At 36.0% G+C, this 20501-nt stretch overlaps 3 protein-coding genes across 3 annotated transcripts; 1 reads left to right on the forward strand and 2 right to left on the reverse strand.

The window, feature by feature from the left end:
• LOC18786378 (mitochondrial substrate carrier family protein C) lies at positions 388-6896 on the forward strand. The gene is made up of 7 exons (XM_007220196.2): positions 388-2604; positions 2845-3262; positions 3772-3916; positions 4054-4169; positions 4289-4367; positions 5052-5285; positions 6167-6896. The coding sequence occupies exons 1-7, from the start codon at positions 1461-1463 to the stop codon at positions 6515-6517; spliced, it is 2487 nt and encodes an 828-aa protein (XP_007220258.1). The 5' UTR covers positions 388-1460; the 3' UTR covers positions 6518-6896.
• On the reverse strand, positions 7297-9670 carry LOC18786806 (ATP synthase subunit d, mitochondrial). The gene is made up of 5 exons (XM_007218451.2): positions 9423-9670; positions 8794-8875; positions 7917-7981; positions 7742-7828; positions 7297-7659 (listed from the first exon to the last, which is right to left on the reverse strand). Exons 1-5 carry the CDS (start codon positions 9591-9593, stop codon positions 7558-7560), a joined length of 507 nt encoding a protein of 168 aa, XP_007218513.1. The 5' UTR covers positions 9594-9670; the 3' UTR covers positions 7297-7557.
• LOC18785093 (LOB domain-containing protein 1) lies at positions 11800-13231 on the reverse strand. Its single transcript, XM_007219635.2, has 2 exons — positions 12725-13231; positions 11800-12457 (listed from the first exon to the last, which is right to left on the reverse strand). The coding sequence occupies exons 1-2, from the start codon at positions 13088-13090 to the stop codon at positions 12128-12130; spliced, it is 696 nt and encodes a 231-aa protein (XP_007219697.1). The 5' UTR covers positions 13091-13231; the 3' UTR covers positions 11800-12127.

A 20501-nucleotide genomic window follows, 5' to 3' on the forward strand; every position in this document is an offset into this window, starting at 1 on the left:
CTGGGAATCTCCAATTATGATGTTTCAATAAATGTACTGATAATTTACATGTGAAAACTCCGGATGGGACCTTAGAAGTGGTTATTTATATACAAACAAATCATGTGGTCATTTGTCATATAATGGGATGGCACACACATTCTCTTCTTTGTTCATATACCTTTTGTCTAGGCACAAATTTTCATAACACAATTCTCTTTTGGGATTTATGACAAATTATGTCAAGTCAATCTTGACTCAAGCCTCATCTCCATAAAAGATCATGCGGATTGAAATGTTTTTTAGAATAAGCAATTGGAAAACGAGTTTATACAAATAATCACTACGCTTATGAAAGTTTCAAATCTCTAATCAACTTAGCTATATCCCATTAGCAAGATTGAACTTAATTAAACTTGCTATTAACAATATAGGACCATAAAAAGAAAAATGGAAAGAAAAGTTTTTATTTTTTGTGTGTTTATAAACACATATTGCAAGTTGGACAGATTTAATACACCACAACAACATGCCCAAGTAAAGCAAATCCATATTCTGAATTTGGTTAATACAATTACAATAACTAATTTGGATATTGGAATGGGAAAAATGTTTTGCTTCTTAATTACACCCACGAAAAAAAAAAAACAGAAAGACTACATTTGATATAGAAATGGATAAAAATTTGATTGGTTTTGGGTGGATTTTAAATTGTGAATTACTAGGAATCCACGAGCCCAATGTGTATGTGTCCTCCTCTCGCTTACAGAGTCCCTGCGTCAGCTTTTTATCCATTCAGCATTCATTATCCGAATAATAAGATCAGTACAAAATTTTTAAAACAAAAAGGAAAATTGCAAAACAAAATAATTAAAAATGAAAAAAAAGAAAAAAAGAAAAAAAAAGAGAGGCCTGGTCTTTAGCTGCCTCTTTGTTCTTCACTTCTGGTTGTTTTGCTCTTCTTCTTCCTCTAATCCCACCCAAATCTCTCGGTCCCAAATGAAACACAGAGCCTGTCCAAACCCAATAAAATCTCCAATCTTGCTCTGAATTTGGCTAAGCCTCTTTCACAAACACAATCTGCCAAACAAATGCTCTCTCTCTCATGGCTTTGAATCCATATTTGAAATGCAAAGGCTGACACTTCGTACTCTGAAGAAATAACGAGACGCTAAAAGCGAAGAAATTTATATCTGATTGAACAGAAGTTGAGCTGCCCATAATGGACGCATAGGGTTTTCGTCGTTTCGGATTCAACAGTCGGTGCACCCCTTCATATTCGGATCTCACCCGCCCGGTCCACGCAGTTCTGTGGTGTATTTCTATTACTCTACGCTGTTTCTATGATGAATTTAATCCATTTGTGCTAATTTTGTGGAAGAAAATTTGTTTTGTATGTTTCTGTGCGTAACGGTTCCTGTGGATTTTGTTGGAAGCTTGATAGTTATCTGGGACTGAAAGAATCTTGAGTTTTGTTAGTAATGTTGTCTGCAAATGACCCGGTTGAATCGTTTTTCAATTCGATTCAACTTGTTAAGGAAGCGCTTTCGCCGCTGGAATTGAGTTTTCGAAAAGCGGCCAAGGACTTTGAGTATTGCTGGGCAGGGCCTAAGAATAAAGTAAATGCTGTTGATTTGGTTTATCAATTTGATGGTGTTGATAAGAATGGTAAAGCTCAGATCTTTGGGGGGAAGAAGAAAGCTGGTCATTGTGTCACAGTTGGCGGCGATGAGAGGAAGAAAGGGTTGTCTGCTAAGGTTCCTATAAAGGCGTTGTTTGGGAAGTTTTCCCAGAATTCTGGAAATGAAAATCGACCTGAGGTGTCAAAGAGTGGGTTGACAGAGAAGGAGAGTGCTAAGGAGGATGGGTCTTGTGTGAATTGTTTGCAGTTTGCTGTAAATTGGTCTGTGTTAGCTAACTGTTTTGTTCAGGCATTTCCGGGTCCGTTCAAATTGGGTAAGAAGCGGGTCCAGAAAACGAGTGATGAGGACAAAGCGTGTTCTTGCAAAAAGCCGAAGGTTTCTGGTGACTTGAAGCAGAGGGAGTCTAAGGGCCAGCATGCTAGAACAATTCAGAATGAAGTTGTGTCACATAACGAAGGAAAACATGTATCACTAGAATGCCTCATAGGTTTTGTTTTTGATCAACTAACTCAGAATCTTCAGAAGTTTGATCATGGTGTTCAAGAAAGTGGTCGAGAAACTTGTGAAACTTCCCCAGAGCCGACTTCTTCTTCCCAAACTGATCATTTCAGGGTGATTACAGGTTTGCTGGAAGGTCGAAAAGCAGATGTAAATGGATTTCTGGGAAACTTGAAGTTTGCAAGAGTGGGAGGAGTGCCATCGGGCGTTGTTGGGGTAACCTCTTCAGTTAATGAAGAGGGTGATGAGGATGTTACTGCAAGAAACAGGGCAGAATCAGCAGGCAATTCACCACAGAAGCTTGCTAGTGATATTCTTAGTATTCCTCTATCAAATGTAGAGCGTTTGAGATCCACATTATCCACTGTTTCGTTGACTGAATTAATTGAGCTTGTACCTCATTTGGGGAGACCTTCTAAAGAGTATCCTGACAAGAAGAAACTATTCTCTGTCCAAGATTTCTTTAGGTACACAGAGTCTGAAGGTATGTTGTCTCAGGTAGCTTGGTAACTAATACGTATTGTGGAAATGGTTGTTGCTTTGTTTCTTTCTGTAAAAAAGGAAAAAAAAAGAAGATTCCAAAACAGAAGTTTATTCATGATAATTCGTGAGCTTTATAATCATTGAATTTGTAATAAAAAAGCTATATAATGACTTCAACTTGTTCAATTTTGTGTCTATACAATTATATAATTAACACATTTTACACCATGAATGCATCTAGGAAGGAGATTCTTTGAAGAACTAGATAGAGACAGAGATGGCCAAGTAACTCTGGAAGATCTTGAAATTGCAATAAGAAAGCGAAAGTTGCCACGGAGATATGCTCACGAGTTTATGCGCCGTACTAGACGTCATATATTTTCAAAATCATTTGGCTGGAAACAGTTTTTATCTTTGATGGAACAGAAGGAACCAACCATTCTACGCGCATATACGTCTCTATGCCTCAGCAAGTCTGGAACACTGCAAAAAAGTGAAGTATTGGCATCACTTAAAAATGCAGGACTTCCAGCTAATGAAGACAATGCTGTTGCTATGATGCGATTTCTCAATGCCGACACAGAAGGATCTATTTCTTATGGCCATTTTAGGAATTTTATGCTGTTGCTCCCTTCTGATCGACTTCAAGATGATCCTAGGTAAGATGAATTGCTCATTGTAGTCAGTCCCTTTATAAGCATGCATAGATAGGTCTACTTAAAGTTGTGCACAAGCAACTGTAGTAAGCCATGAACCGAAATGGTGAATGCACTAAATATACAACATACTGCATTCACAGCACAGGGGTGTATTTCATTTTCCTATTGGTACAGTGAACCCAAATGTACCAAGAACATGGTAACTTTGGTTAAATCTGTGGTCGGCTCTTGGATGTAGTATAGGTGTAGTCTGGAGTTCGATTCAATTATTTTGTTATTTTATTGTCTTTCGTTTCTTGGTCTGAAATGGTAACAGTTCCATTATTCTTTGGTAATTGATGCACATTTATGGAGAATGAACTATTCAATGAATTAGGAGTAATGCAGAATCAATTGCACTTTAGAAATCACATCTGTGTATACATATTTTTAAAATTCTCAGTAGGGCTAGTGTCCACAAGCTAGTAGGATACTCCTAGCTGACAGTAACTTCTTCATAATGCATACAGGAGTATCTGGTTTGAAGCTGCCACTGTTGTTGCTGTTGCACCACCTGTGGAAATACCTGCTGGAAGTGTACTAAGATCTGCATTAGCAGGGGGCCTTGCTTGTGCACTTTCTACTTCTTTATTGCACCCAGTTGATACAATTAAGGCAAATTCCCTAGCTTAGGAATTTGTACTCACGTAGTCTATGTTAATAGTTCTCTGTAATTGGTGATGTTTCTCTTTGGTCTTCTGTCTTAAAATGCATCCTTTTTAGACATTCTCAAGTTTCTTTATGTTTGACAGACTCGTGTACAAGCATCAACATTAACATTCCCCGAAATTATTTCAAAGCTTCCACAGATTGGAGTTCAGGGGTTATACAGGGGCTCAATTCCTGCCATTCTTGGACAGTTTTCAAGGTTTTTCTTTTGCCCCCTTCCAGTAATAGAAAAATGAAGTAGTTAATTTTAGCCTTTACTTTGAGTAATTCTCTTTTTTTTTTTTTTTTTCTGGCTTATTTGTTCTCTTCACATTACAGTCATGGCCTGCGAACTGGGATATTTGAGGCAAGTAAACTTGTGTTAATAAACTTTGCTCCAACGCTCCCCGATATACAGGTAATGATTGTTATTTTACTACATGCTTGTTTCCATTTTCTTTGTTCTGTCACACATGCATTTCTGTTTTGCATCTTCATGTGCTGCCTGAGTAACTACTCTCTTCCTCTCCTCTTTTCTACTTTCGCTAGGGACTAGCATCATGAATCCATCAGGCCATAGAAATGACATTAATATCTATTTAAGCGAATACAGGTTCATGTTGTCTTTTCATTCTTTCACTGGACTCTTTCTCCGTAGAATTATAACAAATTTGTACCTTTCCACACACCTAATTAACTATCCTGTTTTTCTAAAAAAAGAGTATTGTACTTTTTTATTTATTTTTCCTTCAAATGGGAAATTGTACAACTAAGGTACATTGTATGGTGTTCTCTACCTAAACGAAAAAAAAGGTAAGAAAAGTATGGTGCTGTTAGAGCAACTTCAACCAGTAGCTCCCTATCCTTTTGAAATGGTTCTCGTGTCTTTGCTGGCTTGCTCCCTCCCGTCCTTCTTCATTCTCTCTTGTAAACATTTGGTAGCCACATTCAAAACAACTGTGAATTTGAAGCCTGTTGTAGTTTTAAGAAGGGAAGTATGAATTTGAGATGGGTGGCAACGGGTCTGTTTGACGTATCTGTGATTCTTTTTTGTTAATGCTGTTTTGGAACAGTATAAAATCATATTTTGTCATGTTAATAGGTTCAATCTCTAGCATCATTCTGTAGCACATTTTTGGGAACAGCAGTGCGAATTCCTTGTGAGGTGTTAAAGCAGCGGTTGCAGGCTGGCCTTTTTGACAATGTCGGGGAGGCTATTGTGGGGACTTGGAACCAAGATGGTCTTAAGGGTTTCTTTCGTGGGACTGGTGCCACTCTTTGCCGGGAGGTTCCATTTTATGTCGCTGGCATGGGGCTATATGCTGAATCCAAAAAGGCATGAAATTTTTATATGCAATTTTTCTTTCTAGGCATAAAATGTATACCCCTCTCCCCAACAACACTCTCTCTTGTCAACTGACTCCACTTTCTGCAGTTTAGTGTTGTGAAGAGAATTTTATTGATCCCAGAGAGATAGCCAAAGTTTTATAAAATGAGAAATAAAAACTTCAGGTTTTGGAATTTAAAAGCTTATATAATGCAAGTATGCGTCTTTGAGGGAAATTAAAGATATAATGTGCCCAATATATTGCCTAAATTGCTGCCTAATATATGAAAAAAGTATAAAATTTTCTTTTCGAAAGAAGGCAATATTTAGCTACAATATATTCGTCTTTAAAAAAATATATTTTATGTATTACCTAGCAGAATTGTAAATGCATCACAGGAAAGAAGAATTTGAAACTGAATAGGACTTGGCACAACTCATGCCCCTTACCGTGGTACTTTGTGGCAACGTTGATTGCTAATGGCTATGCATTGATTCCCTTAGTTTCAAGATTTGACTTTTATCTGCTACAATGTTGTTTCCCTTAGACCCTTTTTTAAAAAATTTTCATTTATGGAGAGGCAAACTTGACTGAGAATGTTGGGCCACGTTTCTTATCAAGTTTTGAACCATTGTAAAGAACAAAATGCACATTGGTTTTTAAAAAGAAAATAGATAATTGTATGCGGGTTTAAAGTGAAAATTCTGTAATTACTAATTTCTGCCCAAGACGATCTGTTTGACAGAGAACACATTTCGTAGTCCGACTCCTAGATAGTGGCCTTTATGTCAATAATATAGTTCTTTTTAATAAACTTATTTTATTTAGACCATAATTAATGTGATAATAACTCATGTGTTTTCGTTAAATGTCTGTTTTGCTGTTTTAGGCTGCCCAGAAATTTTTAGGGCGGGATCTGGAAGCTTGGGAAACAATTGCAGTTGGGGCTTTATCTGGCGGGCTAGCAGCTGTTGTCACCACGCCGTTTGATGTGATGAAAACAAGAATGATGACTGCTCCACAGGGTAGACCTATATCAATGTCAATGGTAGCCTTCTCTATACTCCGGCACGAGGGACCCCTTGGCTTATTTAAAGGAGCGGTACCCAGGTTTTTTTGGATCGCTCCATTGGGTGCCATGAACTTTGCAGGCTACGAGCTTGCGAGGAAGGCCATGGACAAAAATGACGAGCTAAACAGCGACCAGGTCCTTCAAAAGAAGGTGGCCAGTACTGGATAGGGTTTCTATTTCTTTGAAGTAATGACATTACTATCAACTTCATCATCTCCCAGCTATTTGAGATAAAAGCAATTATATGCTGCCGGGAAATTTTGACTTTTTTTCTTTCCGAATTTACTAGCAGCATCTGCTTGAAATTTCCATCCGTTGACATATCTGCCCCTTTTTTTGTTGTCAGAAACTGTAATTCTTCATAGGTTTTCTTTTTGTTCCTAACTTTTCTAATCCTGCAGTGATGGCAGTGAAATTATGTTCTTGATGTTATTTTTGTACCCATGGATTATTCACAGTTTTGTAAACTTTGTGCAGTTGTCATTCTGTTTAAGATTGTATATGAGTGTCTAAATGTACATGCCGCTCTCTATTAATGATGGTTTTATCGGTTTCTTCTTGGAGGGACTAGGTATAAATATTCATGACGTGCATGCCTATGCCACAATGTAGGGAGTTGAGAGTTCAAAGTGTAACAAGAAGGATTTTCTCTTTATTTCCTTTAATTTAGTAATTTAGTGATATTTCTTTTCTCAATTTTGGAAGAAGTTTAGACTTGAATCCCAAGTTATAACGGAGAGAAGAGAAATGACTGTTGTAGCATGCCAGACTTCTTCAAGTGTGGTTCGCAGAGTGCTCAGCTCAAGTGTGAAGACATAGAGAGAGTTCGGAGGTTTTAGCCATACTATCAAACCGGAAATCAGGCTCGACGAGAGCCTCCGCTCATTAATCAAATGAAACCAAAGAAATCGACAGTTACTGGACAACTACATCCTACTGGAGAAACATTGAATACGTAAAAATATAACTCTGGATATAACAGAAGCATTCACAAATTCGGATACTGCCTTTATGTAAATGTAAAGAGATGTATTGGCCTACTGGAAAACAAGACCCTCGTAAGGATTTCTATTTAAGCTCAAATTCTTCAAACCAAAAGTAACCAGATTACAAACAAAATCAATTTGGTTATCCTTATTATTAAAAAAAAAGAGTGAAACATGACACGTCCCAGCAATATTGCCAAACACTGAAACCTTTGAATGTCATCAATAGCCCCAGTAGTCATTTCGGATTTCATCATCAAATTTCTTCTTCAGCTCTGGATGCTTCTCAAAGTACTCATCTGCAGTCATGGTGCTAATCTTCTTCTGTAGAGATTTAAACAAAAAAAGTGTGAGAAACTATACATTCTACAAGTATAGTGGCTTAGCCTGGGACAATCCCCATTACCTTCAATTCTTGAACTTCAGCAATCTCCTTCTCCAAACGCTCAGATTCCTTCAAAGATTTCTCCTCTGCTTCCTTTAGATCCACCAACTGTACTCCGCAGAAACATATAAAACACCTCAGGAAGTTAGAAAGTAGTACATATACTTGGGGAGAGAGAGAGAGAGAGAGAGCTAACCAATTGATCAAATTTAGGCTTGTACTCAGGAGTGACTGTGTCTACATACTTGGGGACTTGAACGCCTGCAACAATTTTGTTGTTTTGATTTCAGAGAAAGATACATGAGACATGACAATATAGAGGAGAAGGCCAATACCCAGGCACTGTTCTCTCTCTTGTATACGCCCAAAGTAATTCTCTCAACATTTACCAAGAACAACATTTGGAATATTTAGAAGAAGGATGTCTCCGATGAACATGTGTTTCTAAAATTACTAGGAGAAAACCATAGCCAAGAGCCCAAAATACAATTATATATACTATTCTACAATGGTACATCAGCAGCTGAAAATACTTTCCCATGAGACTTCCTATAAATCTAGAGGAGAGCTGGTTCTGTACAGGTTATTAAAATATAATTTCATGCTTCTACTAGTCATAATATAGTTTAATGTAAGCCTCTTTTAGGGGGTGAGCAGATACAGGACATATCATTCTTATCAAGTCAGTTAACAACAGAAGTTTGTTAAAACCCAACTCATCAAGGAAGGGTTGTGTACCTTATATTTGTCAACCAAAGCATAAACATGCACATTGTTGATAAGTCTAAGCAAATAAAGCACTACAGGACAAGAAATTTAAATTGAAACAATAGCCCCTAAAGGCTTCATCTATTTGGCACATGGTATCTCATGAAAGAGTGCAAGGCAACCACGTTGTTATGAAATACCATGTGCCACGTTTTCAGCTCAAAGAAGGATGCAAATCAAAAATTCCACAACACCAGACCTCAGTAATCAGAATGTAAGTGTAACTGCAACTAATGTAATACAAGATTGATTCATGGAAGTATTATACTTCTGAAATGCATTCATTAAGTAGTCAGAAAACATACTGTCATAAGCCTCTTTGTACATATCCACCAAGCGAGACCCAATTCCTTTCCTGTAATACTCCCAGTCAATAGGTTCAGGTTCCTGCAACAAAATGAGAATTGGAAACAGAAAATAGATTAAAACATCAGTGCAGTAACGTCCAAAAGTGAACTAAATGCAACCAATAACATATCTTCAAAAAGATACAATTGTGTATAAATCCGTTTCCCCGTGATTTCCCATTATAAGGAAAGATTATATAACAAACTCTTCTAATCCCATTTAAGATTTATCCAAGTTCGTCCATTTAGATCAGCTTTAACAGGTTAAAAGGCTCAACACTAAAATCTACATCAGTATTTAGTAACGAGCTAGCCCCTAAAGAAAATCAGTATATAATGAAAACTTTGAGAAAACCGAACAGACCCATTTTACCAATCAACCAAATAACACCCAATAAACAAACAAAAAAACCCCAAATTCAACAAAATACTATTCAATTTAGAAAACCCAGATCAATAAGCTTAGAAATGAAGCAAAACACAGCTAGATATCACAGAGATCTTAGCAAAAATTATAAAGAAACACCGCCAAAAAAAATAGAGAGAGTGTTTTTGTATGCGAGAGAGAGATGGGGGCGTGCGCAGACCTGGCTGAATTTGGTCTGGAGGGTAGTGTTAACCTCATCGAAGGCACGACGAAGAGAGGCGAACTCTTTGCGAGCCTCATCGGAGACCAGAAGCTTGCCCATGCCCTCCCAGTCGATTTTCCTGGAGGCTTTGAAAGCCACATCGGCAACTTTCTTCCCGGCGCCGCTCATTTTCTCTAGCTTTCTCGCTGGCCAAACAATGTAGAATCAGACGATCAGATGCTCCTTTTGTTGCTGCAGCTTCGGCTGTGGTAACTAAATGGTGGCTTTGGGTTTGGAATTGGAATTATAGGTCATGGGCTTTGCTTCTTATTTTTTGGGCCTGAACTAGTTGTGGTTTGTTTTTTGGTAATAAATTGGGCTAAAATGTTTCAAGGGAGGCCCATCTATCATGATAGAATTGGTAAATGCAAAGTCATGATATTGATTTCGGTCATTCAAGGGCCAAGTCAAGAATCAGTTTTCGATTATACAGTGCCAATCCTTGACTGAGTACTTCAATACGTTACGGTCATTCAAGGGCCAAGTCAAGAGTCAGTTTTCGATTATACGGTGCCAATCCTTGACTGAGTACTTCAATACGTTACGGTTATGTGGTATAATATGAGTGCTCGACATGATTGATATTCTCACTTTTAAAGTATACTATCTTCTTCTTCTTTTTTTTGGTCAAACTTTTAAAGTATACTATCAATCAATACATATCTACATATATTACTATACATAAACTAATTATATTGTGTCGAGTCTCTACTACTACAGGTGGCTGCGTCTCGGCGTCGGATCTCCACCACTACCATCTTTTTTGTTGTTTCTTTATGTTCGGAATAAGTCACAGAGACTCTTTGGGTTCTCTGTGTAATTTTTCTTCTTTTGTGAGAGCTTTTCACCTCTTCTTTGTGAGAGTTTTATTTGTATTGTTATGGCTTGGTTTTTTCAAGCTTTATATCTTTTTGATTATTCCGAGTTTAGAATCTTAGTTGGGATGCCTATGCTAAAGTTTCTTCGATCCTTCTTGATTATTAGTGGAGGCGCACCAGATTGTCTTTATTTTGATGTTAGACTGCTCGGTTATTATAATGGCTCTTTGTGGCTAGTTTGTATAGGTCCTTTGTGACTAATGATTTTTTTGACTGAATTATGAATTTCTCAAAAAAAAAAAAAAAAACTAATTATACCATGTATCCACATTTCAGTACCAAAATAATTACTAGCCCACCTTCAACAACTTGTTTTGCATTTCCTTGCTAGTAAACCATATTTAGTGAGAAAAATGAAGGTAGATGGAAGTTGCCATGAGCAGCCCTTGGCATAAGGTTGGACTGAGAGGAAAAAGTGGTACACACAAGTTAGTTTTTAGAGAATTTATACACACTTCCAAAATTGTGGTCATGCACATGCACTCAAAAGGCTAAGATTAGTACTTTTATCAGTCTTTTTGTGATTCTCATTTTTATCAATCTTCATATGAACCATTGAACAGATTAACCCCAAGATGAGGTCAGCGCCAGTTTTAGGAAGGAATTACCTGTTAATCTTTCTCATCATCAATTGGAGGAATGCATTTAATATGATCTGCAAGTGAGACACGTGTGTTTGAACTGAGGACCAAGAAATTGTCGAGCAATATTATTTTTGGCATCTATTGGCCAGAAATTCAAAATCCGTCGTTTGTTCACATTCGTAACCAGTCACAGACAACTTGGAGAATGATGAGGTACGTGGACATGGGAACATGTTAGCAAACTAAGCTTAATTCCACAAGACCAACTTCATGAAAATGATATCTTTTCTGGATGAAGAAACGGAATTTTGGGATAGAAGTTGTGAATCTGTTAGTCAACGTTGGTTGACTATAAAAGCTTTACTGTGTCGTCATCTCAGAGATCATTGTGCGTGTCACATGTATATGTAATTTGTAAAACCCTAAAATGGAATTCTGACTATTAATTCATTCCTTCATTAATTTTAGAGAAAATTTTGCACATGGCTCTCTGTTCGTTGCCTGGTTATCATCAAAACTTACCATCAAGGAGTTATTCTTAGTCTCCCCAGGTGCACATGGGAGGAGGAGGCCCTGTCCTTATTTTCTTTGTTGGGCCTCTGGTCACCCCAGAACCAAACAAAAAAATTATGATTTTCTTTTCTTGTTTTAACCTGCTAGTTTTACTGTACTCAAGTTCAAATCCCACTCCATACATAATAGTTTAGAGTTGTTTAGATTATCGCTCGGAAGGAAAAAAACTTCAAGATCCTATCCCATCTGCAGCTTGAACAAACATCACAAATTTTGTGTGTAAGGTGCTCTGTTGCCTGCCTCCCAAATTTCTTGTTATGCATATATTAAAGAAGAACGAAACTTAAAGGAAGTTGCAGGTGAAGATATAGTAATAACATGTTAACAACAAAGACTATTTCATTACATATATGTTACGTATGTATATAATTAGGGTACAAAATCATTGCTTTGAATTGATGCAAGAATTCTAATCAGCAAAGACTAAGAATAAGACAGCCTTTATATTACAAGAAGTAAAGAAATATAACAAGAATATTTATTTATATGTAATATTTATATTTATATATATAAACCTTAACAAATGATAACTTTATTGAAGAAATTTTCAAAGTATATTTTTCAAGGTCTCGTCCGCAATTGGAGGTTAAGCTTAAATGTAACATCAACCCATGACCCAAATGACTGTTCATGTCCACAGAGGCTCCCAAGCTGTGCCCAAATTGGTCTCATCCAGAAAGCAGCTTGTGTCAAGGTAAGACTGTTGCTGCTGCTGCTGCAAAATGGGGTCTTTGGATTGTGTCATGTCCATACAAATTAGAGCAATCAAATTGCCCTGCTGGCATTGCATGTTGAGAAGCTCAGCTTGTGTCTTGGCCAGTTGGGCTTGGAGCTCACTGACATGTTTCTGGAGCTGGCAAATTGCTCCTGCACAGCCATACACTGGGTCTCTGATTCTGGCATTAGCTTCATAAACCATGCTGCTCACTGCATCTGCTCTGTGAGACTCTGGAAGCTCCTGAAAAAATTTCACACAAGTAACTTTTAATATGCAGAACACACACGTGTTTAGATTAACAGTTTGACAATATAATAAATAAAATCTCGCACTAATGAGTGAGAGACAACCCACTTTCAAAATGATTGTACTTTCACAAAGTGAAAGTTGAAAAAAGGTTCCCGATCATGACCTACCTGAAAAAAGGTTCCCGATCATGACCTACCTTACCTTTTGATGTGAGCCCAATATTAAAAATAATGAATAATTTACAGAATTTGTTATTACCTGCAAGAGCTTGATGATGTTGCTAGCTCCAAAGACTCTGTGTGCAATAGTGAACTTGAGGGGCTCCGTAGGAGGGAAATATGGAGCTAAAACACACTTCTCCGCGCACCTCCGGCGAAGAATCTTGCAGGCAGCACATGGGCTAAGAACAACAGGTGGTGGTGGTGGTGGTGGTGGTGGTGGTGAAGGAGAGGTTGGATTATTAACATTAGTGTTAATATTATTCTTAACAGCATAATTAGGAGAAGATAAATTAGATAATTGGAGAGAATTATTAGGAGAGGGAAATGAGGCAGTCGGAGAAGATAGCTGGGATATTGAAAGTGGAGGGGAAGAAGCAGAGGGAGTTGAAGTGTTGAATTCCATTGCTTGCTCCTGTGTTTGTTTCTTTGTTTAATTGAGTGAGATATGAGGTAGAAGTTTTCAAGGAGGGGCCAATGTTGCTTTGCTTGAATTGGAGAGCTGCTTTGAGTTCTATGTGTACACATACATATATATAGAGAGAGAGCATCTAATTTGTCAATGCCATTTGTGCCATCAATCTAGTGAGATGACGTCATCCCTTTGAAATTACTTGCATTAATTTTATTTATTTATTTAAATTTTATGTTCTTGCCTAAGTCTTTCTTTTGAGTTTTGTTCAAGGAATCACTCCACATGCTGCTGCAGCCATTTGTAATTTCCAAGTCTTTCCATTTTTGTTCTTTTCTTGGTCCTCTGGTTTTTGGGTAAAAATAGGTTTTTGGAGATTTTGTTATACACGTAATGCTTTAAATTGGATGCCACATTATCATTAGACTCGAATTCTATTACTTATTATTTCCCATCAATTTTTTTCCGTGAATAAAAGCTGTCTAATAATACATTGAATAAATACAATACAACTAATTTTATTATTTTATTGATATTAGATACTTTTAAAATAAAATACAAAAACCAACCTTGACTTTTTCAGGTTACTTTTAGTGTGAAGAGGTGTCCAAGTCTATAGGTGCATACAAATTCGTAACTAGGCATGGCGACGTGTATATTTATTCAAAGAACCGTATGTTTTAATTTACGACATACTTATGCATATTTATGTCATGAAATTATTTTCAAATACCACTATTACTGTAATATAATTTTATTATCTCGATACACCGTCATAATTTTAATAGTCAACAGTCTTAGATAATCTTAATACAACGTAAATAAAGTATCAATATTATGTCGATAACATGTATGTCACTGTAGTAATAGTGATATTTAAGAACATGTTCCGATAAGCATAAGATGATCATATACCATGTATGCTTAAATCACTACTCTAGCTAGCTAGCCTCCTTATAGGAGTAGTTCTCATCTAACACGCATGCATTATCTTTGACGAATCGAAGATCATATTCATTGGGGACATTACTAACCTAATTAAGGAAAACCCGCCTGTAAAATGACATCACATGAAGCCCCAGATGGTGGGCAGACAACCTGTATATAGCTACATGTCCATACGAGAGGAACTTGTGCTCATATGCATGTGGTATGAACAGGACACGTGAACAACATGCATGCATGCATGCATACATTCATGCACATGTGTCATTTAGGAATTAGAAGATCACATGCAATTCAGTCATAATTAAGTATCCTATACAAAAATGAACACTCATTCCTCACCTTTTATCTTATCCAGTACTGTTTACATAGTTTTTGCACACATAAAACAACAACAAATTGAGAAAGGATACCTAGTGTGATGTGAGACTACTCATAACTTCTTTTTGGGATATAATTCATTGACCCAAAATCTCAAGGACAGCTCACCCAAGACTACCCATAACATCCTTTTAAGGGAAACCTGTTCACGTGAGGTAAATTTAATCCACTTCATTTTGAAATCCTGAATCCGTAACAACAATAATTATTATAATTTATCCTAATAATAATAAACAGTCAAAGATAAGTAGGTGTTGGTCATCGCTTAACCTACACGTCATCTTAGCTAGGTCTTCTTTTCTCACCTGGCTGATGCAATCACAGTTCTATGGTTCCTCTACAATGAATCGGCGGGGGATCCTATTATTACATACATGGTACCTGTCCATATATGATTGAAATGCAAGGTTTTTTTGGAGGACATTGTTGCCATTTTTGACTTATTAGCTAAAAATGTAGTTGCTAGTTATAGCACTGTATGTTTAAAAAAAACGTGGGGGTATGAACCTCATGGGGCTTCCCATTTTCGGCAATTCAATTTCTATTAATATTACACTTTATGTCTATAAAAATTAACTGTATGTGACGGTTATACTCAAAAAATTTACATATGTAATCGCCTAAAACATGGAAGCCATTAGATATTTTAAAAAGTCATAGCACTCCCTAACGTGGATAATTAATATAAGTGTTTTGACCACATTGATGATTAAAAAAAAAGTTTCTCAATGTGTGAAATTAAATCTACCTAGGTAACTAGTGAGTCTCATCTTTACAAGAAATATAGATATTAGTAAATGCGTTATATACTTTTCTCATCAAGTATATATCTACAAGTATTTTTCTTTTCAACGTTGAAAAAGATTCCGAGATTCGAATTTCCTCCCTTCTTCTTCGTTGAGTAAAACGACAAAATGAGTTGCCTCTCTCTAGTTACCAATATAACATGACTAGCGAATCGCATGCTGCCACAACTACTTAAACGTGGTGCGCCCAAGGGATTAGATTATAATTTGGTTCTATTTAGTTCGAGAGTTGGGTGAGAACAAGAAAATGAGTCATGGAGAGAAGTTCAAAGTCCCAAAGATTATGACACTTTAAAAGTGACATTACCATTTGAATTTGCTATAATTTCCACCCCTCCACTTGAAAAAAAACAAGAGTCAGTCTTGTAACGTGGCCGTAGTGGAAGCAGTTGGGCACCATTATATATTCTTTCCCCACGCATTTTTGTTGTTGTAAAATTCAGAATTCAAAACTTAATTATGTTTTTATTGTTTAAGTCTCAACCTTTAGCCTTGGTCTTATATTTTGGCTTTTGCCCAACCAAAGTCTTTTCCCTCCCCCCGTTTGAAGGTTCAAATCACCCTCTTTCTTAAAATATGGTCAATGCCACTAGCAAATACACCAATATATTATCATAATCTTCCACTTCCTTTTAAATATTATATGTATACTTTTTTTCCAGTGCAAAATATCAGTCAGTCCCCGTCAATATATAAATTCATGGAAGTCTCGAGCAAAAGTACTTGGTCTTTACTGAGGAAAGACTTAAGAAGCAAATTTTGGTCGTTAGAAGCATCAAGTGAATTATTTGAAACAAACAAATTTCTACGACTTATTCTAAAAATGAAAAAATTAAATCAACCGGATTGACACTTTGTGATTATAAAGTCAATCCAATATCGACAAGTACTGAAAGATAATAATTTCGCACTAATTGACTTTCCTCCTCGTCAAATAAATCAGATATACCGAAAAAATAAAGAATAAATATGCATAGATCTATTATAGAATTACACCATAAACTATAGTTAACGAAACAGAGAGGAAAGCAAAGAGGATAGGTGGAGATGGAAGGAAAATAGAGGAAGAAAAGGGACAAAAAACACAGCCACCCCAAAAGAGGCGGCGGCTATGAATTTTCTCTCCCAGGTTCGCTAGTGATGCATTTAATCTCAAATAAACAACGCACTGTCTATTATTCCTTGGATGAAGACCTAGTCAAATTCTTGTTCACTACAAATAAAAAAAGTACATGTGTTTTGTTGGTTCGCTCAATTGTTTTTTCACGAGGCCAAATTGGAACTGTTGAGATGATGCTTAATTATGTCGTGATTCTTACTCAACTGAAGAGACAAAAACAAAAGGAAAACCGAAGAAAGATGTTGGTGGCGGAAATGGTCTGGAATCTTCTTCTTTTTTTGTAATTTTGGAACGTGAAAATTAATGAAATGATCTGGATCAAAGTAGATGTACCACAACTACCAGTAATAATTTAACACAATAAATTGTATAGATTCATTTTCTGAAAGTCTTTTGCGAAAAAAAAAAAAAAACTAATATTCAAGTCGCTTGATCTTTCCAAATTAGAAGTAGACACGACAAAAAAAGGACGAGAAAAAATCGACAAACTAAAGCAAAAAACAATATGGTCAATTTGATCTAGATTGTGGCCAGATTATCAAACCATGATATGTACAGTGTACTTTCAAGCCTAACACCACATGTGCCACGTGGGTAGCTTGGTTTTTTTTTTTGGTTTGGTACAATAATATTGAGTTAAGAAGATTCAAAAATAGACGCTGGAATGCATAGGTAATTGCTTAATCATTTAAGTTACAAGTCACTTTTTGTGATAAGAATGACATTGTTCTTTAAAGGTGGACAATTTTGTAGGCACGTTGTACATGCCATATTGTTTTTTTTTTTTTGAGGAATATTGGATATATTTTCTATCATGTATTATTAGGTTAAAAGTCACATGCATGAGATTAGGATTTGAATAATTGAATTTTTAGTAAAACTACAAATGTGTACCCTCAACTTAATCCCTAAAATTGTGGATATAATTATTCGATGTTAAAGTCAAAAAAAGTGAATTATGAATATGCTATAAATTAGAGCATCTACAATGGAGTGTCTAAAACACATCTTTAAACAAAATTTAGGGAGGAATTTAAAAAATACAATTCCAATCATGCTTGTTATCCACAACCTAATTTAGGGAGACCTTTAGGAGCTCTTAAATATGAGGAGAGATAAAGGACTCTTAGTGACTTCCTATAATTTAACGATCCTTTATTTTTATAATATTTTAACAATTTATTTTAGAGAATGGCTTGGCTCTTAAAATTAATTATTTTTGTTACTTTATTCAAAAATTGAATTAAAAAATATTAAAAGTATTTATGACTCTTTAAATTAGAGAATATGGTCGGAGTTTGATAGAGAGCTGCTAAAATAGTTTTCTAATGCTTTTAACTAAATTTTAACTGAAAATTAGGGAATATGATTGTAGACAATGGCGAAACCAGGAATTTTTGTAAAGATGGGCTAAATTTTTTTTCGGTCCTGGCAACAGATCTGCCTCGCCATCACTCATCTTGGCTTGATCGTCAAACCTCAATACCCACAATCCGTACCAAGATGAAATTGATCCCAAAAGAACATATTTCCCATGATTTTTTTTTTGGTCAACACCTATGAATTCATGACAGCTTAAACAGAGGGAGAAACCAGAAGGAAATAATCAAAGAAAAGGGGAAGGAGATGAAGAAAAATTAAGAGAGAAAAGGAGAAACATAGAAAAAAAAAAGGTGAAAGAAAAGAGGAAAGTGTAGAATTTTTTTATATAATAAATAATATAAGCTTGATAGATGTTAGAGTTTTTTTTAATTATCATTTGGTTTCTTTTGTGTTTGAAATGTCGGCACAAATCACAAAATGCTTTCCCATTAAATCATGAACCAACACGTGTAGAGGTGTGTCTGTGGTGTAGAGATTGGTTGCATTGATGGGTTTATTTCTACCTAAAGTGGTGGGCTAATATTTGATTTACTCTAATTTGGCTTGTAAAACTAAGCTTATATGCGGAAAACAGAAAAACAGCATTGAGCTCAATAACGCCTAGACTTAGATGCTTGATTGTAGATGCTCTTAAAAATTGTTATTATGACGAAGTAAAAAATGTAACATTCATTCAAAAAACCGTGTATGTGGCATAAATTGTAATGTATAGGAAAAAAATAGTTAGATTTATGTCTAGAATAATTAGTTGCATGGCCTTCCTCTTAAGAACTTTTTTAAAAAAATAAAAAAATTACGCATATATGCTTTATTAATTTTTTATTCTTCTTTTTTTTGGTTAGATATGCTTTGCTTCAATAATCTTCATTAATAATTATGTTCCCGAAAAATTAGCACAACTTAATCAAAGCCAGCTGAGTGATTTGGACCCCAATCCCAGAGACAAGAATATTCTGTGCTCCTATTATTTATTTATTTTTCATGCAAAGCAGCTAGATTGGATTAGATGTATGGGGGACTTTGCAGACTGTCGTCCATATTTATTGGCAAGCAATCGAACAAAGGTCCACGCGTGGTTGCTTGCTTTGCTATGCTTAGTTGGACTTTGTTGTGTCTTCCGTTAATAGATGTGTGGGGTTTCCCCATTACTCTCACACGCTTTCTTAATTCCTAATTTATTAATTCTGATCATGCAATTACAAATTCAGATCATCATCAACCTTTCTTTTGGAAAGGAGATGGATGTAACACGTGAGCAACCACTGATGGGATACATATGATATGATCTGATCCTTCATTAATTTTCATTATTTTTTCGGTAGTTTATAGTCTATTGAATCTCTTATTTGTGAGATTCACATGCATTAACGATTGGTCGCATTCTTAGCACGAATATGAGATTGTCTCTAACATTCATTGTATGCAATGCATTCATGATTAGAATTCATCTTACACGTGTGAGCTACTGCCCTAATTAACACCCACCTAGCACCACAATCATGAACTATTGATAATTACCTACGACATCAGAGATGTGCAATTGACTCTATCATTCTACTTTGTTGAACACAAACCCTACCCTCATACTCAAATACTGCTTAATTTAGAGTAATGTGCATGAATGTAGTCGAATCTAGTTAGTCAAATTTTGTGCTAATTAAGATTACTTATGCACATGTATTAATTTCCCAATCATATGTGCAATGTCGTGCATCATGCATGCACTGAATCATGGTGCCTGCTAGCACATTGCTCAGAAAATGTGGTTGAATTGTGGAACACGAGCAGCTTTATTTGTTTATATAGTCACCAGAAAGAAAAAACCCATGTGAATGCTTTGGCACTGGATCAGAATCACACGTCAATCCCAGGAGGAAAACGTTGGATGCCACTTCTCCTACCCCAACTGGGCAAACTTAGCTAGCTAGGAATAACTTAATCTTTTTATCTCATGGTGGTTTCATACTAGAGGGTTCTTCTGGCTGCGTTCTAGCTTTTAAGATGGGGTTTCTGAAACTTCGAGAGCCAAGTAATAATTCATGCAGGTCCCCTTAATTTCTCAATGGGACAATAGAGTACCTGCAACAGGATATATACACGTTATAAAAAAAAAGCCTAAAAAAATGAAAAAGAATAAAGATTGGTCTGCCTTTACAGTACTAATTATTGGCATTGTAAATACCCAAATGACCCAAAATTTTTTCTTCTAAGTATAAAAAACAGAACATTTATTTTTCGATACAAACGATATTAGAGAATGGGAAATTGAACCTAAGATCTCGGGTGTATGGGTAAATGCTCTTAACCATTTGAGTTACAAACTCTTTGCAAAGACCCTTTATAGATAAGAGAGAAAGGAGATAATGGGTTGTATGAATTGACAATGATTGACCTTTTTCACCTAAAAAATCATTACCTATATATTTTACAATAACTTAAGTGACAAGGTGATGTCAAGATCCATTCTGACCAAAAATTACCAGTCACCAAAAGTGGCTTTATATTTCGAATATATGGTTGGAGATTGGTGCATATATAGTGGCATGAAAACCTAACCGCAGTTATTTGTTGCAATTCAATACTTTCATATCGACTGAAATGTACGCCAAAGGATGATGATGGATCAACTCAAAAGCTACTAACAAACTGAGGTTTTGCTTTGTCGTTCTAAAAGGTAAATGAGCTTTTGCTTTGTCGTTCTAAAAGGTAAATGAGCTTTTGCTTTTCCATGCAAGAGTCAACTATAAGGCCTAAAGATTAGAATCCGATT

Source organism: Prunus persica, chromosome G2 (genome assembly GCF_000346465.2).
Source record: "Prunus persica cultivar Lovell chromosome G2, Prunus_persica_NCBIv2, whole genome shotgun sequence".
Classification (NCBI taxonomy): Eukaryota; Viridiplantae; Streptophyta; class Magnoliopsida; order Rosales; family Rosaceae; genus Prunus; species Prunus persica.

Excerpts from the sequence above, each read along its gene's own strand:
- LOC18786378 (XM_007220196.2), top strand. The coding sequence starts at position 1,461 with ATGTTGTCTGCAAATGACCCGGTTGAATCGTTTTTCAATTCGATTCAA. Across the intron at positions 3,263-3,771 it reads CGACTTCAAGATGATCCTAG|GAGTATCTGGTTTGAAGCTG; the intron begins GTAAGATGAATT and ends TAATGCATACAG. Across the intron at positions 4,368-5,051 it reads CAACGCTCCCCGATATACAG|GTTCAATCTCTAGCATCATT; the intron begins GTAATGATTGTT and ends TCATGTTAATAG.
- LOC18786806 (XM_007218451.2), bottom strand. The coding sequence starts at position 9,593 with ATGAGCGGCGCCGGGAAGAAAGTTGCCGATGTGGCTTTCAAAGCCTCC. Across the intron at positions 7,982-8,793 it reads GTACAAAGAGGCTTATGACA|GCGTTCAAGTCCCCAAGTAT; the intron begins GTATGTTTTCTG and ends AAATTGTTGCAG. Across the intron at positions 7,829-7,916 it reads AGCCTAAATTTGATCAATTG|TTGGTGGATCTAAAGGAAGC; the intron begins GTTAGCTCTCTC and ends TGCGGAGTACAG.
- LOC18785093 (XM_007219635.2), bottom strand. The coding sequence starts at position 13,090 with ATGGAATTCAACACTTCAACTCCCTCTGCTTCTTCCCCTCCACTTTCA. Across the intron at positions 12,458-12,724 it reads ACATCATCAAGCTCTTGCAG|GAGCTTCCAGAGTCTCACAG; the intron begins GTAATAACAAAT and ends AAATTTTTTCAG.